At 44.4% G+C, this 27,815-nt stretch overlaps 2 protein-coding genes across 6 annotated transcripts in view; one reads left to right on the top strand and one right to left on the bottom strand.

Moving 5' to 3' along the window:
• Vps13b (vacuolar protein sorting 13 homolog B) overlaps positions 1-17,360 on the top strand; it is a 675,222-nt gene extending 657,862 nt beyond the window's left edge. For all 3 annotated transcript variants that reach the window (XM_033759979.1, XM_010619560.3, XM_010619559.3), the window contains exons 58-62: positions 1,337-1,507; positions 8,281-8,457; positions 10,869-10,971; positions 11,471-11,720; positions 15,383-17,360. In XM_033759979.1, the coding sequence (XP_033615870.1) occupies positions 1,337-1,507; positions 8,281-8,457; positions 10,869-10,971; positions 11,471-11,720; positions 15,383-15,631 (950 nt within the window). In that variant the 3' untranslated portion in view covers positions 15,632-17,360. The remainder of the gene's footprint in view (positions 1-1,336; positions 1,508-8,280; positions 8,458-10,868; positions 10,972-11,470; positions 11,721-15,382) is intronic.
• Positions 17,361-17,877: 517 nt separating this feature from the next.
• LOC104859076 (cytochrome c oxidase subunit 6C) overlaps positions 17,878-27,815 on the bottom strand; it is a 10,396-nt gene continuing 458 nt past the window's right edge. The window contains exons 2-4 of one of the 3 annotated variants that reach the window (XM_010619556.2): positions 27,222-27,348; positions 23,495-23,623; positions 17,878-17,996 (exon numbers count right to left, since the gene is read on the bottom strand). In XM_010619556.2, coding sequence (XP_010617858.1) covers positions 23,510-23,623; positions 27,222-27,335 — 228 coding nt within the window. In that variant the 5' untranslated portion in view covers positions 27,336-27,348 and the 3' untranslated portion in view covers positions 17,878-17,996; positions 23,495-23,509. Of the gene's footprint in view, positions 17,997-23,494; positions 23,624-27,221; positions 27,371-27,815 lie in introns of all 3 variants that reach the window. The other 2 variants (XM_019206823.1, XM_010619557.3) reach the window with 2 other exon arrangements.

The following is a 27,815-nucleotide window of genomic DNA, read 5'->3' as shown; positions in this document are numbered from 1 at the left end:
TTGTGGTCCAGATGCATCACGGAGCACCAAGGCCAAACTGCTCCCACCAGAATGTTTTTGTTTCATCCGAGAGCTTGGTTGATATTTTGGTCAGGTTGGCAGTGACTCAGGAACTAACGAGGGCCATCTGAGTCCCTTTTCTTCTCAGCAGGAGGCAGGGAAAGCAAGGCAAAGACCCCCCCTTCCCCATAAAAGGCATTTACTGTAGACAATACTACACTCCTTTTGAAGAGGTAAATTGTGGAAGTCTCTAGAAGGCCTCAAAAGAAAAGAAGACTTGCACTTGAAATATGAGACTCCATGATCCATTGAGAGCAGAGGGAGCGCCAGGGTTGGGGCTGTTAAGAGCAGAAAGAGCAATCAAAATAAATTCCAAGGACAATGAGAAGGACATTCATGGGGGCCTGGGAGCCAGGCTCCGCCTCACCAGATGAGTCCCTAGCGGGCTTCTCACTCTTGACACTGGAATCTCTGTGGTTCTGTTATTTTTATTCTAAAATACAACAACCAACACCTGCTCAGCAGTCATTTTAGCATTCTGAGTCATTGAGGGTGTTTGACACTGGTTCTCTCCTCTTGGGTATGTGTGTGCTGTTCTTTTCAGAGCACTGGAAAAAGGGGTCATCTACCGTTTCTCCTCCAGACTAGACCTCTGATCACAGAGGAGCTTGTCAGCTTCAGGACATGCCCACCACCGTTTTCCACTTTTGTTTATTGAGATAAATGTGGACCTGCTGGAGGGCTGGGACCGCTTTGAGCAGGTGGCTGAATTTGCTTTCTTCTGAAACCCAGACAGAAATGTGGCCTTTCTCCTTTTTGTTGTCCTTACTTCTTTTCAGTTAACATCCTGAATATGAAAATTGACATAATTATTTCCTCAGAACGTCAAATGATGCAGTTTAGTGTCTCCCTTTATTAAATTGAATTAATAAGATAAATGTTATTCCTAAAGTGGAAACATTTCCTTATAATCTATCAAATCTATCTAAAATCTATCAGCAACATAAACTTTAAAAGCAGCCCGGGCAAATTTTAGCCTTCAAAGCTGGGCCTCCGTGAGGACTTCACCACTGTTTACCGAGGTCTTGACAATCAAACAATAGGAAGGCTGGGAAACTAGGTCTCTGCCTGGCCGCAGAGATTCTTACTTTCTGCTCTTGAGTACCATCACCCTCACGAGCAGATGTTAACCTTTACTTCATTTTCTTGAGACCGTCCCTCGCCACTGGCCATGCCTGAAAAGGACGTGGGTGCTGTTCCTTCTCACTCCCACCCCCACCAGCCCTGCTGGCCACGGCTCTGGGACCCAACCGTGCATGTGCCCTTCTGTCCTCAGGTACCCTCACGTCCGTCACCAACCTGGCCACCAGCCTGGCCCGGAACATGGACCGGCTCTCGCTGGATGAAGAGCACTACAACCGCCAGGAGGAGTGGCGGCGGCAGCTGCCCGAGAGCCTAGGCGAGGGATTGCGCCAGGGCCTGTCCCAGCTGGGCATCAGCCTGCTCGGTAAGGGGCTGCGGCCCTTGGGTGTCTCACAGGGCTCCTCGGGCCTGCTGTGGGCCCTCCCCGCACCTTCGCCTTTGCCTTCTCCCTGGAGATGGCTGTAAAGTTCACCTCCTTTCTGTGGACAAAGGAGATTCAGAGAGGGTAAGGTGCTCACCTTTTGCCTGCAGTGCATCCACAGGGCCCTGGGACAGGACCCCATCTCCCATGGCCACCGTGCGGCCGTGACAGGTCATCCTGCAGGAGCAGGCTGGCCAGTACAGACACCGTGCTCTGCCTTCCTCTGCCTCTAGTAGGAAACGGAGCGTGCACCTCAGCATAATGGTGTCCACACGGGGCCAGCAGCATTCGGCTGTTTGCTTTTGGAGATGAGTGACAGGGAGCCCTCCTGTAGCCCTTGCTCCTGCTCCCTAAGTCCTACAGCACTTGAGTGACGCGTGTGTCATGTAAACCTCAGTGAGGAGCCTGCTTCTCCTTTCATGTATTTTTGTATTTATTTTGAGATCAGCCTGACTCAGAGTAATTATTTTTTGTTCAGCAGCTGGATGGTGTGGTTAGAGGTGAAGATTACTATGGATATTTCAAAATATTACAAATATTTGAAAATACAATGCTCTGGAAAAGTCTACTTTAAAAGCCTCAGAGCTCAAAGTATAGTGCAGGATTTCCAGGGTAATTTTGTTTATTTGCTTACAAAGAAATTTGAAACTGTACTGCTTGGCAACCTGCCTTCCACGCGTCTGAGGGAGTATGTGCCTCAAAGAGATCAAAGTGACCGAAGCAGTGCAGAGCACAGGGAAGAAAGGATGAGCTTAAATGTCTTCATTCTCTCTGTCTTCCGTTCTCTGCAGCGGCTCAGCCTGCAGCACAGCCAGCTACGGCTGCGGGTGGAAGCAGTAAAACATTATAGGAGCAGGTGAAGTCACTAGAAGTTATTGAAGGACTAACAGTCAGGGGTACGGTGCACTGTCATTTGATAATTCGTGGAGACAGGGGAGCTAGTGGCCTTCAGGTGGAGGGGGTCCAATGTCCCTCAGGATCCCGGGCCCCAGCCTGGCCTTCATGGCTTTGAGCATGTTCTTCCTAGACCTTGGGTTTCTGCTGTGTAAACTGGAGCTGGTAATAACATTATTAGAAATAATAAGGGGTGTTGGGCAGACAGAACCTGTCATATTATATCGTGGCAACAAAAGAACTGTAAGGGATGTGTGATTTCACAGAATGTCCTAGCAAAGAGAGGCACTTGAGGAATGGCAGGTACACTCTTGCTTTAGTTAAGTCCAATGAATTAAGTTGCTATACCCAAAGTACCAGTGAGGTTATCTTGGGACCCTCAAGATCATCATTGTGGGACTTTAGGGCAGTTTTATTTAAGAATTGTAGGCTTACACGCCCTCTACTCTTGGCATGAGGCTTCCTTCCCCCACCCAGGCTGTTCCTAGAAGTCACAGTGAAAAGGTACCTGAGCAACAGGCACGTGTCTGTCTTCACTCTCATTCTGACTCCCTTCTAGCCCAAGGATTCTGTTCCCTTACTACCCAGTGGGACCCCCAGGCACTGCTCAGCTTCTGCTGACTCAGAGTCACCTGCTGGTAGGGATCAGATGGGTGAGGAGCCCCAAGTCTGCCCTGCTGAGGTCACCCTGAAGCCAGGTGTCTACTGACAGAGCGCGAAGTCACAAACCTGAGAGCTTCACTGTGGTTGTTGTGTCTCATGTAACTCATCCACACTCTCCACAGAAATGGTGTGGGTCCGTGAGGTTTGGTGCATGTCAGGTCATTTCTAGATTCTGTGGGTTCTGCAGTGATACAAACCCCTCAGTGTGTACAGACACCAGCGACACTGGCCTGTCCGCTCCCTGGGGGCCGGTCCCAGCCTGGCACATACCAGAGCAGCCCAGAGCCACGACGGCCACCTTCACCGGTGCCCAAAGGAACATGTTCTCTAAGAGGTCAAGGCCCTGTCTGTGCCTCACAGAATCTCTGGTTTATCTCAAAATGCCTGGGCCTACAGTGATCAGGTGTGTGACGGAAAGGAGAGGAGGACTAGGAGCAACCAAGTCTCCTCACTTCAAAAGGTATAAATTTGTCACCATGCATTCATCCCTAGAAATGGTGTTTAAAACTGCCAGATGCAGTTGAACTTTATTGAAGTTAGTGATTAAAATATATGATGAATGTTTAACTCCCTTTCCAATGTTCTCCTGTAGAATACATGGCCGTCAGCCCCTTCAGAGCACTCCCCTCGGTTCACACACACCTGTCCCACCAATGTCCATCCCGTCGCTCTTGCCACTCTCTGAAGCAGTCCTGGAAGTCCACTTTTGTGTCTTTACAACATGTGATGAGAAGATTAAACACGGCTGAATAGAGGAGGAGTCATGTGGAGGTCCTCAGGGAAAACCAGCATGTGATGAAAAACGTACTGAATGCTGTTGCCAATGCCATCCCAGGGAGAGACAGGCTCATAAAAGCATCAGGGCGCGTCCTCATCCACCTTATCCACCAGACCTGGTGGCAGGTGACTTCTGGCTCTTCTCCGTGTCAAAATCACCATGAAAGGGAAATGTTTGGAACTGACTCAGGACATCCAGGGAGCCACAACTCTTGCAAGCAAAGACCTTCGCAAAAGAGAACGTTCAGAACTGCTTCAGAAAGTGGCAAGAGCGAAGGGATAAATATGTTAGAAGTGAGAGATTCATGGCTGTGTCTTTTACTGAAATAATTGTTTAATTTAAGCAGTCATAATATCGTTCACATTTTATATAACAGCGTGAACCCCACAGTAAGAAAAATGAAATTATAGTCGTTCATTTTCTTTCTCTATAAGATGGAAACTTTAATAAAAATATACTTGAAGAACATCTTGGGTGACAAAGCACCTTTACGGGTGTCGTCATACTTGACCTTCAGGAACGCAGCTCTTATGAAGCTGAGTGACCGCCCCGTAGGTGGGGAACCTGGGCCTTTCCACCTCGTCACCTACCGAGGGAGGGTTCTAAGCCTGAGAACCATCCAGATCGGGGGAGACTTCACAGTTGCAAGTTCCAGGGTAGAAAGAACACACTGCCTTCAATGTGTCTGAGTTCACTGGGCCTCTCATTTCTGCCTCCCCATCCTGGGATGTTGTGAGCACACTGGCCAAATCCATGTCCTAAAATACCCACACTTGCTTCTCTGCCCTGGCACCTGTGCAGGGAAGGCTGGTCAGCTCAGTGCCACAGTTCTGCTCCATGCACCAGCTCCTCTAGACACCAAGGGCAGGGCAGCTGCCTAAGTGCTGCAGTGTTGCTGGGTCCCCATGACCTACATACTTTGGGGCTGTGTCAGAATCCCAACAAAAGAGGCCTCTCCTTGGTGGTCAGAGGTTGGCCCTCAGGGAGTTACGGGCAGCTATGCCCTCCAAAGGACAGCACTTGCCTGTGGTACCTTGCCACGCAGCCTGCCATCCACAGCAAGGTTTCTGTTAGGTGGGATTTCGGGGTGACAGACCCAAGTGCCTCCGTCTGTTTGCACATATGTTCTGGTTACAAGGCTTGCCCCTGAGCTACAGTGACAACACCCAGTGGATGTCATTTGTGTCTGGAACGGTGCTGCAGCCTGCACCTCTGCTCTCCTAACAGTAGAGGACCCAAAATAAAATTTCACCCCTGGAGATCCCCGCTGCCTGGGTGTCCTGCCTGCTGCCTGCAGCCAATCACAGCAGCGGTGAAGGAGCCCAGCGGAGCCTTTGCTTCTCAGGGGTGCAGAGGCGCCTCCTCCAACACATCAGAGCCCTGTCCATGTGGCCAACGCCCCCACCCCCACCCCATGGCCTGACGCCGGCACAGCCCTGAGATCAGTTCCCACTGCTCAAAGCATCAGAGCAGAGCTGCAATCTATGACGGAATAATTTACCAGCCCTAGGACTTTGCTGGATCCCACCGCATCAGCGAGGGCTCCCACAGCCCTAGGCACGGCTGCTCCCCACTCCTCAGCAGGCTCGCAGGGACCACAGAGCCGCTGCCGGTCTCTCCGGCCTCTCCTCTCCACCTCCTTATCACAGGGAGGGAGACAATTGCACCCATGACCAGGAAGCTGTCGGTGGTGTGCGTGCCGGGCGAGCTTTGCCCCTCCCAGGGTCTGGCTCTGAGCATGGGCAAGTGACCCAGCAGCTCCTCCTCCTCTACCTGGTAGATCTAGCACCATGTCCTGGAGCTAAGGCTTCCTACTTTCCTAGCTGCCCCAGGCACAGTAACTGGAGCCTTTGCTGTGGTGAGCGACTGAGCAGTGGAAGATCGAAGGCACCCACCGTTTGCCCTTAAGTTCCTTGTACAGGTCGGGGCTGCCTAATAAAAGAAGTGGCAGCTTTAAATGAGGTGACTGATCTATTGATGTATTTATAATTATTCATTTTATATAAACATGAAGACCTTTCAGAGAAATCAGATAATGTAAAGAGAAAAGCTTCATTCTTTAATTTGATGCTGCTCACTTTGAACTACTTGCTATGAAATGATGAAGAAAAGACCCAGAGTCCCTGCCTCCATTGCACGCTGGTGTCGCTACTCTGACTCCTCACCTTATAGGTGGGAACCAGAGGAACCGATCCCTTGACCTCTGACAGAGCAAAGGGTCCTCCCAGCCCAGGGCCAGCACTGTCCATTGGGGAGCTGCTGCACGTGACCCTCAGCTCTGGAGAGCCAGGGCAGCCAGGAGCATCTCCCTCGCCTCGGCCCATCATTCTGTAGATGGTTTAGGTGGCATTGCTCTAGACTGGGAATGGAACCCTCACCTTAGCCAAAGCCTGGAGGAATGGACTCCTTCAATATTTCCTTGCCACGTGACCTGAAGGAACAAGCCTTTTGTTTGACTGGGTTTGGTCCGTAGACTATTGCTTGAAATTAGCAGATAATTAACTAAAACGTGGACATCTCAAGAGACTGAATTAGTGCTATGTGGAGTAATGGGATTTGTTAGTACTAAAATTTCTACCAGGGCACTGCATTTTTGTATATTCTACCAAGTCTGAGTTGAAAACAAGGAATTCAGAACCAGTTGTGGTGGCACATGCCTGTGATCCCAGCACTCCGGAAGCTGAGGCAGTAGGATCTCCATGAAAACAAGGAATTCCAAGAGCTATGAAAAAATCTTTACTTCTGAGTTAGGGAACCCACTGCTCCATCATGAAAAAAAGGACTAGCGAGGCCTTTTCTCAGTCTCCTCATTGGCCCTTGAGGTAAAAGGAGCAAAAGGACATATCCAGAGGGGTGACCAGAGAGTCCTTTCATTTGTAACCACCTTCTTTGAGCTCAGGATGAAAAATAATGGCCCCATGGTAAAGCTGGTACAAGAGACCCATGAAACAGGGCTTTTGTAGCTGTTCTGGAGTGAAAAGTAACTGGCCAAACCTCAGTTGAAGTGAACGAGAAGGAAATTTTCTAAAATTGGCAGAGTGTTTTATAAACAGGACAAGTGAAGACGGGCTGATAAAAAAATACAGTAGATGTTTCAATTTAAAAGTTATTACAGTTAAAGACACACTGCTAATTAATCCCCCTCAAAATATTTCCTCTCACTTCGAACACACTTAGCCCATTGTTCTTACCACTTTCTGGCAAGAAGTGGTTCTGGGGGTCTTTATAGGAGGTGTGATCAAAAACAGTGAGTGTTGCCACTGAGTGCCATCCACTGGAAAGATGGGCTCATAAAAACCTGGCGTTGTGCCCTCACCCACCTATTCACCAGACCGGGCACCGTGAGACTTCTGGCTCCTCCCCAAATCAAAATGACTGTAGAAGGTAAACATTTTTAATCCACTCAGGACACTGAGGCAGCCATGACAACACAACTTAAAATCCTGATGAAAAAGGACTTCCAACAAAAATGATGGGCTAAGTGTATCTGAAGTAAGGGGAGTGTTTTGAGGGCATTAATGACAATGTGGCTTTTACTGTAATAAAAATGTGCATTTAAATACTCACATATACTTTGATCCTACAGCATAGCTTAGTGGTTAGGAGCTAGGCTATGAGTCAGGATCAAACTCAGACCCAACCACTTAACAGCTGAAGTAAGGCGGTACCTGACTCCTAGGGTTATGAAGAGTACGTGATCTCATAGGTGAAGCTCTGCCCAGTCTATAGCACTCAAGATAGACTAGTTCTAAGAGAAATGAATACTGTACCAGTTACAACCCTTATGAAATAACTGAATACATTGATCATAATGAATCATTAAATAATTATTACTGTTGAAAGCAAGAATGTCGAAAGGGGCTGCTGCCTTTTTTTTTTCCATTAAGTTTAGTGTTACATTGAAGGTAAACAGTACAGTTGCAGTCATCCTTGGGATCTTGGACCTTTACATGATGTATCTTGGTTCTCGTTTTTCCCCATTCCCCTGCCCTCGCTTCACCCCCTTTACCCCCATTTCCCTTTTTGCACCCCAGTTGACTGGAAGTTTGTTAGGCTGCACCAGCTCTCTCTCCTGAGGCCCTTCCTTCTCCCTCAAAGGTGCTACCTGATTTCTGAGGAAGGGCAAGTGGGTAAAACTGGGGAACAGCCTGATATGTTTAGTTAAACTTCACAAACCTTGAACATTGTGTTTTGATGAATAAATATCTCACATAAGCAACCTTCAGTGTACTCAGCTAGTTGGTAAATAAATGGATACTAAAAAAATTTATAATGAGGGCAGGGATTCATTTTCAACCAAATAAAACTGGGATCCAGATAGGGGTTTCATTTTCTGAGGATGTTAAGCCTCCGTCCTTACCAAGGGCTTTTGTTATTTCAGGTGCGATTGCTGGAATAGTGGATCAGCCAATGCAGAACTTCCAGAAAACATCCGCTTCGCAGGCTTCAGCAGGGTGCAAGGCCAAGGACGTAATCTCGGGCGTGGGGAAAGGACTCATGGGGGTGTTCACAAAGCCCATTGGAGGAGCTGCTGAGCTGGTATCACAGACTGGCTATGGTAAGGAGGTGGGAGATTGGGCCCAGACTTTACCGACTGATTTGCATTATGGTACCAGGGCCCCTTAAGGTAGCCTGGCCTCTCATAAGGGAAAGGGGCGCAAAAAATGGATAAATAGTAGCTGTCTTTCTTCCCTTCCTATGCTTGTTTACACAGTAGAATTTTGCTCCTAGTAAAAAGTAATAAAATGGTAGAAGAAAGAAATCACTTATTTCAGGCTGGGGATTTGGCTCAGTGGTTCTGCCGCCTGCCTCACAAGAGCAAGGACCTGAGTTCGATCCCCGGTATCAAAACAAAAAAGGAAGAAACAAAGAAATCAGTTATTATTTCAATTAGCAATTTTACACCAGAGTCTGTGATTCTGTGTCACAGAAGCTTTTTTACAATATGCTTAATAAAATAGACTTTAAGCAGGGCATGATGGCATGCGCCTGTAACCCCAGCATTCAGGAGGCTGAGGCAGGAGGATCACTGCAAGTTCAAGGCCAGCCTGGGCTACATAATGAGTTCAACAAGCCCTAATTGTCACAGAAGCTTTTTTACAATATGCTTAATAAAATAGACTTTAAGCAGGGCATGATGGCATGCGCCTGTAACCCCAGCATTCAGGAGGCTGAGGCAGGAGGATCACTGCAAGTTCAAGGCCAGCCTGGGCTACATAATGAGTTCAAGGCAAGCCCTAACTACACAGCAAGACCATGTCTCAAAAAATTAAATCAATCAATCAAAATAAAATTAGAAGTTGAAAGAAAAGAATGATTATTTTTTTCTCCATAAAAGGCAAGGCAGGAAGAGCTCTGTAAGCAGCAGTGTGTCTGTGAAGGGGTGAGTGGGGTTTGTGCACAGGTCTTGGGTTTGGGGTGGCTGCAGTCTCCATCCTGCCGTACACAGCCAGGCCGAGTCTTGTGGTCTACAGAAGCAAAGGGCCATGGTCTACAGCTGGAAGCCCTTCCCCAAGCTCACAGTCGGGAGACCTGCGGCTTGTGGCCTCCCTATGCTTAGACGGGGCGCTCCATGTGTAGTGAACAGTGTGAAGGAAGCACCTCCTGCCCGGCTTATCCTCTGCACTCTCGGCAGAGAACATTAGCTCCAGTGGACATGTGGCTGGGATTGTTACTTTCTCCCTAAATTGATGTCATCCTTTTGGCGTGAAGCGGCGCTTACCTCAACCGCAGGAGGACTCACCCACTCGTCAGACGCCAGCAGTCTGTGGGCCCGTCCTGTACCTCAGGACGGCTGGCAGGATGCAGCCAGGGCAGGGCGTGAAAGTTGTGTCTGAAAGTGGGGGAGCGTGAGACTCATGCCCCACTCCCAGCAGCCGTCAGGAGCCTCCTCGGAGAGACCACGCGGGTGGGAGCGACGCCCCTCTTTGCTGCCTCCACTCCCACTCTACTTCTCTCCATCCCGTGAATGACACGCTGGCTCGAAGGGAAACGGACAGTAAGAATTGCTGCAGCTTGTAAGGGAAAAAGTTAAACTCTCCTTATCAAATGCCTGGGTCTTACACGTGAGTCAAACCACTGTTGCCTTTGCCACAGACTCCAGTGAGGTAAAGCCAACTCATCCTTCATAAATCCTTTCGGTTTTGAAGGTACCATTGTCCGTCCTGGTGTTTCCCAGGGCTCAGGAACTCTGCCTTATGTAAGAGCATCTCAGAGCAGAGCTTCACATGGCCTTTTTGGTTTCCATCACTCTTGTAAAACTTTTATTACCACACTGAAGGTTTTACAAACCACTAACTCTTAGTCTAATGACTGTGCCTCATTTATAAACATTTACAAGCCCCCAGAAAGCACACATGCTGTACCATCTTTGGTTCTGGAGAGTCTCTCTGGAGGCCTGTGTAGCTGCTGCTGGGTGCCCTCATTTGGTGCTGCACCAAGAGAGCATGTAATAAAACAGAGGCCCCGAGAGCGCTCATAAATGTATATGGAATCGTATTTAACAGCTGGATTAAGTCACTTCACATTTAAATACTGTCTCTAGGCAAACCATGTGCCTTTGTATGTATCTGTGTATGTTGTGGTTTTTATTTGACTGGCAATAGAGCACAGATACAGAAATATTGGATTATGAAGCAAGGAAGTCAACTAGTAATCTTGACATTTTTAACACAAATTACAAACGATGTACAAGCTTTTGTTGATGACCAACTGCCCTCAGGAGCACTGTGCTTCCTGTAAGTGCTGGTCTGTGCTTGGCCTATAGAGCACATTCATATTGTAGTTTGCAGCCAGTGTAAGATCACCAGTGCTGAGAGGACTGTGATGTGTAGTGATTATCTGTGCACTTGCTCCCATCAGTTTGGATCTGTAACATTTAATGGAGTGCTTTCAGCAGATGATGTCACTGTAGCATGGAACTGTTTTCCAGAAAACAACTGTAAAACTCCCTTGCTTCTCTTACCACAGGTATCTTACACGGAGCTGGACTTTCTCAGCTTCCCAAACAGCGCTATCAGCCAAGTGATCAACATGCTGACCAGGCTCCAAACAGCCACGTCAAATATGTCTGGTAAATTATTGAGACACTTGCTCTACTTTACATCCACATTGTACATTAATAGCTCCTGGCTCACTGTCAAGCTGATGGCCACGCTTCCAGGGAGCCCAGGAGGACCAGCCATTCTCTTTACTGGTGTCTTAGACAGTACAGGGCTTCCTAGAGGGCCAGGGACAGGCTGCACAACTCTTTCCAGTGGTAGACACTCGGGGAGGTCACATATCAGCTGAAAAGCCTGGGACTGGGCGTCCAGGATTCCCTCTGGAACCAGCATTCTAATTGGGGTATCATTTCTAATGGGAAGAAAAGAAGCTAAATAGAGCTGGTGGAAGGAAATCTTTGTCCCTAGGAACTGTGTCTGTTGACCAGAATTAAACTGACATTTCAAACGAAAGTTAATCATCAGATGGGTGATGACCCTTTGCCCTTGGGAGCTTTGTGAACACTGAGCACCAACAAGTAACTATATTACCAAGCTGGCTCCTAGCCTCACTTTCCTCCTTTTAAACAGGAAAATGCTTCAGTCTCTGGGCAGACCAGAAGTCCACATGGCCCTGGACGTGGTTCTGGTGAGGGGCTCGGGCCAGTATCATGAAGGGTGCTTGCTGCTGACATCAGAGGTGCTCTTCGTGGTGAGTGTCAGTGAGGACACACAGCAGCAGGCCTTCCCTGTCACCGAGATCGACTGTGCACAGGACAGCGAGCAAAAGCACCTGCTCACCATGCAGCTCAAACAGCCAAGAGTGGCCTGTGATGTGGAGGTACGGTTCAGATGTGGGTTCCTGGAGCCAGCTGCCGGGGAAGTCGGGACACGGGCTGACAGTTAAGATTCACACGTGGCGGCTGGAGAGCAGAAGTCCATAGGATGGTGGTGGCAGCAGGGCTGGGGGGTGAGTGGGGTGCACTGTGGAAGGGTGTTGGAAAGACCCACCCAGGTGTGCATGCAAGCCCTGCACAAGAGCCCAGCAGGTGCTAGAGGGACTCCTGGCCTGGGCCAAGCCCTGTGAGTCACACAGACTGCTGGTGGCATGGGGCTGGGTGCTGGAGTGGACAGCACATGACAGTGGAGCGCCAGAATGAGTGAGCTGGTGCAGCAAGGGAGAGGAGCACTAGGACTTCTGACGACTGCTCTACAAGGAGGTCCCTGGTCTGTGTGGACCCAGGAGTGGCTGCAGCGGGCCTGTGGTTTACGAAAGGAATGCTAGGGTGAGGGGTGTCACAAGGGAACCAAGGCGAGGGCAAGCTGGACAAACTGCTTCCCTCTGTTCCCTCCCCCAAGCCCAACCCAGGAGATTTCAGGGGTCAAAATGTGAATACATCTCTCTCCTACACCGTGATGTCTTCTGCAGCAGTGCTCTATTCCCATAGAACAATTTCCAGTCCCATAAGTAACACAAGCACCTCCTAGAGACAGTGCTTGGGCCCTTGGCCAGTTTCCTGGCTCCATAGCTCCCAAGATGTACTGGCTGCCAGCGCTCCTCTTGGCAAACATGAGATGATATGGAATAGATGCTCTCAAGTAGGGTACACACAGAAGCCACTGGAAAATGGCTTCACCTCCACCTCCCAGGTGGTAGCCCGATCCATAGGACCCTAACTGCTAACCCAAGGAACAGACATCTTGCTCCTTGTGGCGGGATGGGGATGACCAGTGGCAAGCTGGAGCCTACTGGTCTTAACTGGGGACTAAGTGGCCCCCACAAAGGACAGCAAACCCTGATTCCTTCCTTATTTTCTTCCTGATATGGGAGCCTGTGTCTCTCTCAAACCACTGTTTGGGTAAAATTATCTGAGATGGAAAGTAGCCAACCACAACAACTCTGATTTCTCTAGTTTTCTTGGATCATAATCAGTCAAGGCTTTAGGCTGGGGCTTGGCCCGGAACTGCACTGCTGCTTTGAGTTGATGACTTTTTGGGACTAAACAGAGGTCAGACATCCAGGCTAACTTTATTACATCTGCAAAAACCCTTCTGATCCAGTTGACAATAATGTAGCAATGATCTGGCTACAGGATTTGACAGGGGATAGTAGCATTATTTTTATGTCCTTAGTCCTTAATGAGAGACCTTTAAAACCCTAAGAATATCTGTGAACGTTGTTTTTCCTTAGTAGGCTTGGGAAATACAGTAGATCTTAAATTATTGACAGTGAAGATACATTTCTTGCCATTAAAACTGCCTTTTATCGTGGTCCTTCTCTTTTGCACTTGTTTGAGGAGGGTACTGAGATGAAGTGTCTTAACGAGAAGAGACCTATTTCTCCAGGGATGACTGAGATCACCAGAGGAAACACCCGTTCAGGTTGCCAAGGTTGAGACCATGGAATCAAGTTTGAGGGGGAAGCACTGAAGCTCTAGATAGCACACTCAGTAAAGGTTTTCCTTTGATGTCCAGGAGTAAAAGAGGGTTGGGGCTAAGGAGTGGCTAGAACAGGCAGGAAGACTGCTGGGAGTAGGAGCACTGCAAGACACCCACTGAAGACAAGCAGCGAGCTCACACACAGCACCAGCCGTGCAGAGGGTGGACAGTCCAGTGTGCCTCCATGCTCTGCTTTCTTTCTCATCTCTCCCCTCATTTCATAAAAACTGCCACCTAATCCTAAATCCAGCACCCAAATCTCCCACTCACTCCAAAGAAAATTCAAGTCACAGAGCATCTGTGAGCTCTTCACGCTCTAATCCAGCGTCTTGTGTGTGGGGTGGAGCACCGCCTTGCTCTTGCCAGTGCTTCCCAACATAATCAAGACATAAAGCTGGCTAGGCCTACCTGCTGTCTCCCAGTGAAGAGCAAGAGAAGTATGTTATACTCTTTACATAAAATGGCTCTCCTGATTTATTGCTTTTGCCTGAGAGGCTAGGAAACAGCTCTTTTGAATCTTGGAAGGAACTAATTTGTAGATGACATCATTCAGCATATTCAAATATGGCAGGATTCAGATTTTTTTAAATCAGCATTTGCTTTTCTTGGTTAAATGCAACCATTTTTAGGGGTAATAATAATTGCTTAATATGCCTGGCACATTATTGAAATCCCTTATGAGAGACTCAAAATGAGTCAGAAGGTCAATTTATTCCTTGGCCAGGTTCCTTTCACAACACGGGTTTTCCTGTGCTGCTGTTCAGGAGGAGCAATTAAGACTTTGTGTATTCAGAACTTTCCAGCTGAATTCCAGCCCCATCAAGTGATATCAGAGCTCTGGCTTCTGCCTGGTGGTGCAAAACTTTCATCTGTCTAAATCTCTGGGGACCTTCATTTTCTTTCTCAAGCTTAAAATTTTGCGATCTGAGCTCTGACAGATGCGGACTGAACTCTCTGGCAGGCCCCTTTACTATCTTGGCTATCTCACTGGCTTTTGCGGCTTTGACACTTTGGACTGCAGTTTCTGGGGCCTATACAAAAATATAAAGAAATTCTTCATGTTGCCTCTATTTTGAGAACTAAGAAGCCCTTAGTAAAACATCTGTATTTCTTCCAGAGTGGTCTTGCCGACATTTGCTAAGTAAAAACCATAGGGCCAGGGATTTAGCTCAGTGGTGCCACCGCCTTCCTCACAAGCGCAAGGTCCGGAGTTCCATCTCAGGTACCAAAAAAAAAAAACCCCAAACAAAAAAAAACAAAAAATACCTTGAGGTCAGTGGCTACTTGCTTCTTACAGATGGGTGGCTTGCACTGCAGACTTCCCACTCTGCCTGATCTACACACTAGACAGCACTTTAAGAACCTGGGTTGTATCTCTGTTCACCTACTCATTTCTACTGAAGATGAGCCAGACGTTTATGAACCATAAATGTACTTTGCATCCTCCCTTTCTTCCATAAAAATTTCCTCGTCCTCTGCCCAGTTCTTCTATTTTCTCTGGCTTTAAATTCTAGCATTTATAAAAACAGAAAATGTTACAGTTCAAAAGGCATTTATTTTTTTAATCTCTGCCTAGAGCCACTGGTTTGAATGAGATACTCTTCTCCACTTTTTTCTGCCAAACTGAGGAGGTTTTATCTGAAGGTTTGCAAAGCCTAACAGAGCTTTTATTTCAGAATGCGAGTGGTAAGGGCGATTTGATTTACAGGAAAGACATTTTTATTCTTTATTGGAGGGCTGCTTGGTAAAGAGCAATGACAGATGTTTTAATAATTAATAAGTACAATGTTATCAAATCGTCAACTTCAAACAGAGGAGTTTTAGTCAACACCAGATGCTTATACACAAGAGGCTGTCTCACACAGAGCTTTGGTTCTACTGCTAAAATCAGTGTTATTATTGCCCATCTCAGAGGAAATACAGAAGGAAACACTGCTTTGGACAAATGGCTTTATTAGATGACCTAAGAGCATAGTGTTCAAATTATCAAGAAAAAAATAAAAGGAATAATTTTACTGTGTAAGTCTAAGGGTTTGGCAGCTAATGAGTGTTTTTGGATTGCAGGTGGATGGAGTCCGAGAGAGACTGTCAGAGCAACAGTACAACAGACTTGTAGACTACATCGCAAAGACATCTTATCACCTGGCCCCCACCTGCTCTTCCATGCAAACACCGTGCCCAGTGGTGGCTGTGGACCCTCCCCCCTCCACTGTTAAAGCATACCGTTATTTGGTTGACCCACACTTTGCTCAGGTCTTCATTAGTAAATTTACCATGGTAAAGAATAAAGCCCTGAGAAAAGGGTTCTCCTGAGTTCCCAATAAGGTGTGGATTTCTAATTATGCAATTTTTTGAAACAAGAAATGTAGTTACTCTACAGCCAACATGGACACAAAGCCAACACTTTAATTATAATTTCCTAGCCACTTAAAAACTTATTCGATTTTTCACCAGGGGTGTAGTTAAGCAGCATAGTGCCTGCCTGGTAAGCACAAGGCCTTACCATTACTGGTATCCCCCACACACAAATTATATTTTTGCCTTTTCCCCAAAACAAGTTAGATAAAGATGGAATGATCAAAAAACTTGTTCCTTTCCCATTGGGAAACAATGAACAGAATCCTGTATGTGCTGTTTTTACCAAACGTGGAAAATGTGTTCCTTTTTGATCTATAATGCCACTTAACTAAAATTTCCATGATACTATGGAGGGTAATGATCTACAGCAAAGTGATTAGTCCTTAGAATGCAGAGTTTCATTTTAAGTTGCATCCATTTAGGGGAGACTGAGACAACACCTCTGCCTAATACATGTTTGTCTGCAAAGGTTTGGATTCTTTAAAATACCTAGGGGGCCCAGGGATTTAACTCAGTGGTTCCTTGGCCTGCCTCACTAGCGAAAGGTCCCAAGTTCGATTTCCAGTACCAAAAAAGAAATACCTAGGATTCTGTGGCTTAACTTGTTAAATGTGTCACTTAGCTGCTATGCTGTTTAGCAAAAGCTGCTATGTATATTCCCTCCAAAGTCTGTACTGTAATGAACTTTTCAAACACTCTGTTTGTTTAGGTGCATTTTGGAAAAAGTGTTTTTCTAGTTTGTGTTTTCTCAAGTGAGATCTTCCGATATATGCCAACGAAAACAGACCCAAAGTGCTCAGGTGAGTTTATTCCTAGGAACTCCCTGGTACTAAGAGAGGGGAGTCAAGATCCCCTATATTAATGCTACTAATGACATCAGTCCAGATAGTTTTCTCTGCTGAACTGAAGCACGAAGATATTCCCAGTGTCTTCACATTATTTTACATCCAAGAATGGGTCTGACTTGAATCTTAGGTCAACACATACCTTAAAATGTTCAGTAAATATCTCACGGTCCAATTAGCTGAAGTGTATCTACTAATTATGTACTTTCAAACTTGGGCCTGTAACTTGTTAGTTAAAACTGTGAAATGCTAAGAGTTCAATTTCAAAGGGCCACTGGTCTGTAAGTCCCACAGGATGGTGAGCAGTCAGCACTGTATCACTGTTCCTGGAAAGGAAGACTGCTGAAGGAAAATCCAGGCTGAACAGGAAGAAAGGCTTCTGTTTATGTAATACTCAAAAAGTGAGTTTGTCAACTTCAAGAGTATTTTTAAGAATGTAAATACATACTAATTCTTGTATGTTTTATGGTAATTTTACATACTGTTATAAAAAATTGTTTAAAAGAAAACTGGTTTTTTTTTGGCGGGGGCACAGTGCTAGAGCAAACGTAGGGCCTCCCACACACTAGGCAAGTGTTCTACCACCAAGCTGCATGCTCAGCACAAAAGGTTTTCATGAATTACTGACAACATATAAATGTATATTATTACAAGTTTTTACCCAACTCACATCATGGGACTCAAGACTCCTGCACAAGTTAAAGAGGGTAAGAAATAGTTATCTGAAAGTAACAATCCATGATTAAACTAGCTCTGGATAAAGGGGAGAATTCTGAAGGGGGTTAATGGCAATGTGTCTTTTACTGTAACAAATGTTGTATTCATGGCTAGGCATGGTGGTGCACACCTGTTAATCCCAGCACTCAGGAGGATGGCCAGGTATTCAAGGCCAGCCTGAACTACCTACATCTAGATCCTGTCTTTAAAAACAAACGAAAAGGCTGGGGATTTTTGGCTCAGCGGTTCTGCTGCCTGCCTCACAAGCACAAGGGCCCCAGTTCAATCCCCGGTACCCCCCCCAAATCACTGTATATTTTGATCACTCCCTAAATTCTTTAAATCAATTTTATGAATTTCATTTTCATTTGCATCTATCTAGTAGTACTAGGGTAGTAGTAATGCCAAATAATGGCAAAGAAGCCCAAGTACCGAAGTTATTGGAAAGACTGTCGCTGTCCCTCCTCACAGACTCCTGGAGATCCTTTCAAAGCCATGACTTTTAGGAATACCTCAGTGATCAACACAATTAAAGATGTATTAAGAAATGAAATACTTTGTTACCACCATAAAGTTCACAAAGTTAAAATCTCCACTTTTAAGTGATCTAAATTACCAATAAGAATAACTGAGCAAAGATTACTGTCCACACTGGTATTTATTTGTCATGAGAACTATTATTAGTCCACATATTGAGGTTTTACAGTTCAGGAACACCGATCAGTGACAAGTGTCTATGGAACTCAATCCAAACAAACCTATGGAAAGAAAGACAATGACTAAGTTAATGATAAACATTCTCAGAAATGACCATCCCTGAGATCAACTGATGCCTATTTTTATTAGTGGACCCCATGTTCTGATCACTCCAGTCCCCAGACGTCCAGTTCAGGTTACCTGGGCACTAGGTTCACTTTCCTTCTCACTGGAGTCTTCCATTTTGAGCATACCACACCTTACTCTTTTTTGTTTTTTGCTTGAGCAATTTCAGGTCTTCTCTTTCTCAAGTCTAACTCACCCCATTCTCTCATATCTACACTATGTCCTTAACTTCAAAGTTAAAACAGCAATGTTATGCATTATAAATACAACTATAAATCATCTTTGTGTAATCAACAGGTCATTCTGTATAAGATATTCTTAATTTCCTATAATTTCTTTTTCATTTTATAAATATCATTGATAATGGACATAATAGCCTATGGTACGAAAAGCAATTTCTAAGCATCGAAAAATAAACGTTCTATTTCTCTATTAGAATTATGAAATACTGTGAATACTTGAGCACACACATCTATCTAGCTTTCACATTATTTCCTGAAGACTGATGAAACAGAATGCTGTGGAATCAAAACAAATCTCTTAGTCAAAAGTGCCTCATAATCTAAATTACCTTTGAGTCATTTAGAAAACTCATCTAAGTCCAATACAACAGGCTTCTTTCCTGCTCCAGATCTTGGAAGATATATACACATAGGACTGGGGATTTAGCTCAGTGGTTCTGGTGCCTGCCTTGCAAGCGCAAGAGCTGTAATTCAATCCCCAGTACCAAAGTAATAATAATAATAATAATAAATACACATATACAGTTTTTTTCAGTGAACCCAACATGCTCATTTGGGAACAATATGCCTGAACAGCAGGTTCACATTCTCCATGTCAGATCAAAATGGCAGACAGTCTTTAACCATTTAGTATCCCCTCTGCTTTTTTGTTGAGCTTAAATTAAACACATGCCTAACACTCCAAAATATGAACAGTCTCTTTATGTACTTGATATGTCATTTCAATCAATCCAGTAGATGATCTTCATTACTTTACACCAGTCCTTTTCCAGCTGCAGAATTTTAATTCATACATACTGTCCCTGACACGAGGACCTCATGGATAACCGTCTAAGCCAGAATGTATGAAAAAAGCCAGGAAGTCAATCACATCTAAGAAACCATAAAAGGAATCTTAAAAACTGTTCTGGTTTTTTTAAAGTCACTTCTAGGGAAATGATTTTTTCATACTGCCAATCTAGCAATTAATAGCAAAACTGAAATGATTTTTATCATAAACAGTAACTTTAAAAAATGTAAGCCAAAAAAAAAAAAAGCAACAGATAGTGGACTACAGCTTCAGACATTTTTATCATAAACAGTAACTTTAAAAAATGTAAGCCAAAAAAAAAAAAAGCAACAGATAGTGGACTACAAAGCTTCAGACCAATCCCCCACATTCCTCCTGGAAACACGAATAAACAATATATGGACTAAAGTAGTTTTCTGAGAATTGTAGCAACCAATTAAACATTTAGCCAAGAAAACTACTGGAAAAGTAAATTTTAGGGCAGTGGTGGCAAACCTTCAACACACATGCCACAATGGTCTATCTGTATCACTGAAAGCTTAAAAAGTTCACCATCACTGTTTCAGGGCATTTTTGCTCCTACCTGCCCTACCCCACTGAAGGGCAGAGCAATCAAGAGGAAACGAGCCAATTCCGGGCCCCTCCCTCAGGACAGAAGAGTAGAGCTGGCTAACCACACACTGGCTGGCCTGCAAGCTGCTCTAGGGACTGGTTTCTGTCTTGTCTGACTTGGAGCACTGATGGGAGCAGCGGACAGTTTGAATACCAGGCTGCAAACAGAAGAAAGCAAAGGGTGATGCCACAGCATGAGAGCTGAGGGTAGAGGCACGGCACACAACACAACTACAGAACTACAGGCACCTGGAGACAAGAGGTTGCGGGCAAAAGAATACCGTGGAGCCACTGACTCCAAGAAGCAGCAGGAAGAAACTCTTAGGCAAGTTGAGAAGGCTTAAGAGCAACTGTGTGTATATACAGGGAAAGTGGAACAAAAGCATATGTATAGGCCCGGGGAAGACACATGCTTACAAAGAAGGGAACCCTGAGCCTTTGTGCCAGGCTAATTAATGAAGGTCTTCCCATGTATACAGTTGAGTCTACATAGAGAGAGGTAGTTATTTTTCCAAAGGCCACATTAACAGACTATTATAAGACACGTAAACAAGGAAACAAAGCTTTCTTTTCAAGAAACAAAAATCAAAATGTTAAAAATCAAAACAAACAAACAAAAAAAAACACTGGCCTCTGATTTGACAAAAACTTAAACCTATCCACAGTCATGGTGGCAATGTATGTAATCCCAGTCCCAGCACTCAGGAGGCTGAGGCGGGAGGACTGCTCCAAGTTCAAGGCCAGCCTGAGCTACATACTTCAAGGCCAGCCTGAACAAAACAGCAAGACCCTGTCTCCAAAAGAAAAACTTAAAGCTCTCCTAAATATGCTCAATGAGCTAAAAGAGGACAACTGAGCAAAATCGGAAAAAAATGAAAACAGATAAATCATTTTTCAATTAATTTTACTGGAGAGAAATTATTAAAAAGAATCAAGCAATTCCAAAACTGAAAAATACAATAATATAAACTGAAAAAATACTTGCTTGGGGATGTGCCTCAAAAGCAGGCTCAAATTGGCAAAAGAAACCAATCAACAAACCTAAAGATGGGTCACTGGCACATATGGGTCTACAATGTGAACAGAGCCTAAAGGACTTGTAAAACACCATCAAGTAGGCCAATATACATGATACAGAAATCTCAGAAAAGGACAGAAAGCTTACTTGAAGAAATAATGACTGATAACATCACAAATCTGGAGAAATAAAACACAAATAGAGCCAGCTCAACAAACTCCAAGTAGGCAAATGAAATCTTGAAAGCAGCAAGAAAAATGACTCAGAGTGAAGGAGGTAGCCTCTGTAAAGATCTTTCAGGCCAGAAGATTGTAGGATGATATATTTAAAGTGGTGGGAAAAAATACCTGTTAACTAGAAAATACTATATACGAGGGCCAGGGATTTAGCTCAGTGGCACGGTGCCTGCCCCACAAGCACAAGGTCCTGAGTTAAATCTCCAGTACCCCCCACTCAAAAAAAAACTATATATGGTAAAGCTACCCTTCAAAAATAAGAGCTAGGTGTGGTGGCACATGCCTGTAATCCCAGAGACTGAGGCAAAGAGGATCAATACCAGGCCAGCCTGGGCTACAAGTGAATAAGGGCCAGGGATTTAGCTCAGTGGTGCCGTCGCCTGCCCTGCAATCGCAAGGTCCTGAGTTCGAGCACTGGTACCAAAATAAATAAAGACACTCTAAGTTGAGAGAGAGAGAGAGAGAGAGAAAGAGACATCATTACTAGCACACCTATGTTTTACTGTTTCTCTTGTGAGGCTTGTTTAGATGTCACCCCAAAGCCTTATGTAGTCATAGGTAAGGCTCTTTAGTCTGGCTGGATCCAGAGTGGGTGATGCTGGAACTAATTCATGATGCAATGCTAGGCATAAGGGCACTAGGATTAAGGGTGTGATGCTACCCGCCCTAAGTAGCCTGGATACAATAAAAAGGGGCAGAAAGATGCTGTTTAGGTCCCTCGTTCTGCTACCTTCTGCCTGACTGCCATGACACCCTGTCTTGGAGCCAGCCCATTTAACTTTGGATCAGGTATTTGTCTCAGCAACAAGAGAAAAGTAACTAAGGCAGAGAAGAAGGGGAAAAGGAAGGAAGTGAAAAAGAAAAAACAGAATGGAAAGGGCGGGGATTTAGCTCAGTGCCACGACCACTCCAGTAGAGTCTGCGTGACAATGCCGGTCACCTGGCAGAAACCAGACCCGAGGTATCGTCCCCACGGGGTTAAGCCTCCTGGAGGTCCTTGGCACACACCGCATGCGAAGTCAGCCGTGAAGAGAATAGCTGGCCTCTCTGCCTGCAGTTTGGGGACATTGGGTTCATTTGTAATTCTGTTCTATTTTGTCTTTATTACTATTTGTTCATTATCTGTAGAATTGTATTCTGGACCCAGGAAAGGTTAGGAACAATTAGATGTTCCTAGAGATGGGGAGGTGTTGGGGCACAAGAGGACGGGCGGCCAAAGTGCTGACCCTGAGCCCCGGACTGTGAAGTCCTGAAGGTGATCCTGAAGGTGACATGCTGAAGCCAGTCCTTTGTTTTACAAACTTCCCCTTCTGACTGCGTATAGGTGTGGTCTTACCTTGACTTAATGGTCTTAGCTTTTGTGATGGTATATAGGTGTGGTCTTACCTTGACCTTGTGGTCTTAGTTTTTACAGTACTATTGTCTATCTTTTTCATGCCTGCCTGTGACTGAAATCACTCTTGAGGTGTGCCCTTGAAACTAGTATATAAACACCTAGAATTAGAAATAAAATTGCAGCAGCATTTGCAAGCTTCACCTCGGTGTTGAGTGCTTTTGTCTGACTGTCATCGCCGAACCTGCTCCCACCTTTCAGAGAACCTGTATCTCCTCGTGAAATCCCGTGTTTGCTGCCCTACGGTCGGTAGCAGCTCAGTGGTGCCACTGTGCCTGCCTTGCAAGCACAAGGTCCCAAATTCAACCCGATACCAAAAAAAAAGAGAGAATGGAAAGAAAAAAATGGAAACAAAGCTAGGAAGCAATCAACAGGGTATACAAATGACCCCAAAACACATAAAATGATATTCAGTTATAAATTAGGGAAATACAACCTAAAGCACTAAGAGATCTCACCCATTAGAATGGCTATTAAAGAAAAAAAAAAAAACAGTAGTATATGTGAACATATAAACTGGAACCCTTCCTTGTGTACTGCTGCAAGTGCAAACTAGTGTAGCCATGATAAATAACAGTATGTAAATGTCTTTATTAAAAGGAGAACTACCATATGCTTCAGCAATTTGGTTTCTGAATACACACCTAAAAGAATTGAAAGCAGGGCTATGAAGAGACATTTATTTGTACACCTATGTTTACCGTAGCTGTTCACAACAGTCAATAATAGTGAAAGCAATCCAAGTGATAGCAATCCAACTGAAAGCGACCCTACTGATAGTTGGATAAATAAAATGCAGTATATGTAAACAATATTACTGAGTATTAAAAGTTGGGAAATTCTGACATATACTACAACATTGGTGAAGCTCAAGAACATTATACTAAGTAAAAGAAGCCAATCACAAAAAGTACTATAGTGGTTGCCAAGATCTGGGGGAAGAAAAGAATACGAAGTCTTGTTTAATAGGTATACAGTATCAGTTCTCTAACAAACATGAAGAGTTCTGAAGACTAGTCACACACTAGTATGAATGTATAGAAGTTAACACCATAAAACTATACAGTTAAAAATGGTTAAAACAGTACATTTTACATTTTAACATAGGTAAAATCTTTTTAAAAGTAATTTCAAATATATTACCTTTTTATTCCTGTATCACTTCGCACTCTGAAAGATACCAGCCTTCCTCATTTCTTCAAAATCTTTCATGGAGTCATAATTTCTATAGAAATCTGCATATGCCTTCTTTCTTGGTTCAGCCACACCAAACTAAAAAAAATAACAGACTTACTGTGTGTTTTTCAGGTTAGAAATTTAGTATCTAAAGACAATATAAATTACAATACACTCAAACCGGATCGGTTTTACTGCTTCACTTCCTATTCAAATTCCAATTTCTTCTCATATTAGGCCAAAAGGAAGAAACCTCAATGCTAGTCTCCAAACTGAAGTCAGTAGGGGCCTATCAATACATGAGGTGTTTTTTTTGTTTTGTTTTGTTTTAATAGTTTTCTTGAGACGGGGTCTCACTATGTAGTTTAGGCTAGGCTTTGGTGACTAATCTTACGCATCAATGTGATGGTTAAGTGATGCACAGATAGCTGGTAATACATTACTGCCAGGTTTGTCTGAGAGGGTGTTTTGGGGAGGAACTGGACTAAAGCTCCAACCTCAGCAATGTGAACAGGAAAGCCTGAAAAGGATAAAAAGGCAGTGGTAGAGTAAATTCTCTCTTAAGCTGGGATACACATCACCTTTTGTTCTCATGCAGCTCTTCAGTCTTCCTACTCTGAAACTTAGAACTGCAGTGCACCTTTCTCCCAGGTCTTTGCACTCATATTGGGAGTTATACTATCAACTCCTGGTTTCTCAGACTTTCAGACAGACTACATGACCTCAACAGCTTCCTGGTTCTCCAATATAGAGGTGGAATACAGTACAACTTCTAAGCTCTCCATAAATATGCATGTACATACACACAAATACTATGCAATGACGAACACTGTTAGAACAAGAAAATATTCAAACAATTATGGAACACCAATGTAAAAAGTAGCAAGCTGTTAGTAACCTTAAGAAATGAAAACAAATTGATTTTATAAACTTATCTAAATTTTGTCTGTTACACTTTAAATGAGTTTTTGTTTTTTTTTTTAAGTCTGGAAAATACAGACTTTGGGGAAGAAAAATAAATATAAATTATCTATTTAGATCCTCCAAGTTGTAAGAAACAATTATAAAATAACCCATACCCAACATTTTATATAATGAGCCTATACCTGAAAATTTAAAACAAGCCTAACTTATGACAGTAATCAGTTAACCTAAAATATGGCGAAGTCCATATTTGATATAAATGCCACCCTTCTGCCTCTTAAACCTAACTCATTCATGAATGTAAGCTTGCTACAAACTAACTTAACCAAGAACGATTTATTGATCAGATTGCTACCTTCATGTAAAGAACACAAAAGTTGAAAATGGGCCAAAACTTTTAAAGAGAAATAACCCAAAGCCCTAAACACTAACTAGGTAAGGAAAACAAAGGAGATGGACATCTACTAAGACAGCCAAAGCTGACTACTGAATTACTAAGAATCTGGGTTCCTTAATGTTTTGGGAACCTTCCTTCTAATCAAACATTAATAAGGTAACTATACACAAATACTCTGCCTCGCTATGGGATTGAATTCGGAACCTTGCGCTTACGAGGAAGGCGGTGGAACCACTGAGCTAAATCCTCTAACATTTTTTACTTTTCATCACAATGGACAGTCTGTCATGGATCCAGCTCTTAATAGAAATAGAGGAAATACAATGTAATAGAAAATCCAATGTGCCCAATGCTATAAAGTAGCCTGGAACAAAATGCCTGAGAACCCAGATGAGAAGAAGCAACTGCTCCAAAGAACATCTGAGCAGGGTATGAAAGACAAATTCACCGCACAATGAGATACAAGATGTTCCTGGCATGTTTATAAGCATGGGAAAAAGCAGAACTGGGCGAAAGCAAATACTGTAGCTGTGAAGAAGGACTGTGAAGTTTAATGTATTACAAGTGCTGGGGTAACAATGAAAGGGAGCGAATACATCAGAAAAGGTCTTAGAATCAAGGGTAAGTTTTAGTTTTAGCCTCTGGATAAGAGTGGTTCAAGTTATCAATAACCCAACAGTAGAACATGAAACCAACTTAGAAGTCTACAGCCAGCACTTTCAAAAACACAGACTAGAAAATATTAACAGGGCACCATATATTTTGTGGCAAATTATTTGTTTTATGTATAGATATAAACTCTGACACACATATGTAAGTATGTTAACTGAATCACAATGCAATATAAGCCAGGCATGGGGGCACATGGCCTATGAATGCAACACTCAGGGGAGGCTGAGGCAGCAGGATCACTGCGGAGTTCAGGGAACTATATAGGGAGACCCTGTCTCAAAAGAAAACAAAGCAAAAAAACCAATGCAGGGCCAGGAATTTAACTCAGCTGTGCAGCCCCTGCCTCACAAGGACCCAAGTTTGATTCTCTGTACCACAGGGGGAAAACAACAACAACAAAAACAATGCAAACATATATTTGCTATATGTCAAAAGTTTCGAAACCACTACACACTGAAGAATGGGTAGCCCAATGACATAAATACATCTATTCTGGTGGCTCCCAGTTAAAGGAACAAGAATCCATACAAGTTATAAAGGCCTGAAATTTCGTAACAGTGACATCAGAGGCAAGTTAAGAGTTCCCCATACTTTCCCATCTACTCATCCCTTCTTCTATAAACATTTATTTCATGCCCCCGCTGGACAAGGAAAGGGGTTACTTTTTGTGCTTGCCTCTTCAAGTGGTTCCCGAAGCATGGGCCCACTTAGTACTTTTGTTTACTGCTCCCTGCTCCCCTTTGTTCTGTTTTGGTTTATAACTTCAGTATCCCCAAAGCTGTGGTCAGGTGAGGCTTGTGGAAGGTGAGAAGGAGTTCAGTATCTGAAAAAGCTGTCAGGAGGTGGGTGGTTGGGGATGACATGGAAAGGTATATTCTCCCTGCCTCCTGTCTTTACCCTTCCTGCTTCCTGGCTGCCAGAGAAAGAGAAGCTGTCCTCTGCCCAGGCCCTTTCACCACACTTTTCTGCCTTCAAGACAGCAGATTATGAACTGAAACCTCTAAAAGCCAAGAGCTAAAATAAACTTCTCCTCCTTTAAGATGTAGGTGTTAGTATTTTGTTCCAGAAACAAAGTGACTATCTGGGGATGGTGGCACATGTCTATAATCCCAGCACTTGGGAGACAGAAGCAGGAGAACTACCACAGGTTCAAAGCCAGCGTGAGCTACATAGTGAGTTCAAGGGCAGCCTGAACTGCACAGTGAGACCCTGTCTCAAAAAGAAAAAGAAAAAAAAGTGACTAAGCAGCTCCATTTGTAGAGGGTTCAGCCCACAGTTGGCTGACTCCAAGACAGAATGGCATGGGAGAGAAGCAGCTCTCAAGGAGGCAGGGAAGCACAGAGATCCAGGGAGGTGTCAGGGAGGAGATAAACTCTTCTAGGCCACAACAGCTCAAACATTTCCTCAACCAGACACCACCCATTTCAAAAGGCTTTAAGAAAAGATCTAAATAAACCAAAGCACCAAATTCTCGCTAACTTTCAAGGTTCAAATTCTACCTTTAAAAAAAAAAAAAAAAAAAAAGCCAGGCACGGTTGCTAGTGCCTGTAATTCCAGCACTTGGGAGGCTGAGGCAGGAGGATTACAAGTTCAAGGCCTGAAGCGTAGCAAGACCCTATCTCAAAAAACCAAAATCAAATAAACAAAACATGTTAAAACTACAAACTTCATGATCTTAAAGCAAAAAGCAAACACACATACCTTATACAGAGCTGCAACTCCCAGGGAGACAATGCATGCTCCAACAATATGAATCCGCAGACGCCTGGCCAGAAGACCCCGCATCTGCGGTTTCGTCAAAGCCTTGGAACTCATGGTAGTTACTGTCCTTCACAGGAAAAATAAAACACCTTAGAACAAAGTAAAAGATATAAAGAACTCGCAAGCACAATGGAGGAAAACAGTGGACTGACTCCGGGAAAGCCTAAGGTATTGAGTGGCTGGCTGGCTTATCCTGTATCTTCCCCCAGTACGCTGAACTACTCCCAAATAAACGCAGAAATTGTGGCATAACCAGTAACCAATCTACCATCAAAAATCAAAAACACAAATCTGTTGCAACTACACTTACAGACGCAAATGCACATATAGATAGCAATTACCCTCAAACGCTCCTTCGGGACAACCCCGCGAGATGGTGAGGTACGTTAAGTTTGTCGGGGTCACACGCGAAGCATTCAAACTCAGAAGGGAGCCCAGCAGCTGCTCGGGGCCCCAGGTCCCCACTCTGCGGCCTCCTTGGAGCCCGCGGCGAGCGAGACCGGCCGGCGACGTCCTCCGGCCGCCCGGTTCCCG

Source organism: Fukomys damarensis, unplaced genomic scaffold, assembly GCF_012274545.1.
Source record: "Fukomys damarensis isolate Sample0158 unplaced genomic scaffold, DMR_v1.0_HiC HiC_scaffold_5, whole genome shotgun sequence".
Lineage (NCBI taxonomy): Eukaryota > Metazoa > Chordata > Mammalia > Rodentia > Bathyergidae > Fukomys > Fukomys damarensis.
This window is presented reverse-complemented; position numbering and strand designations above follow the sequence as displayed.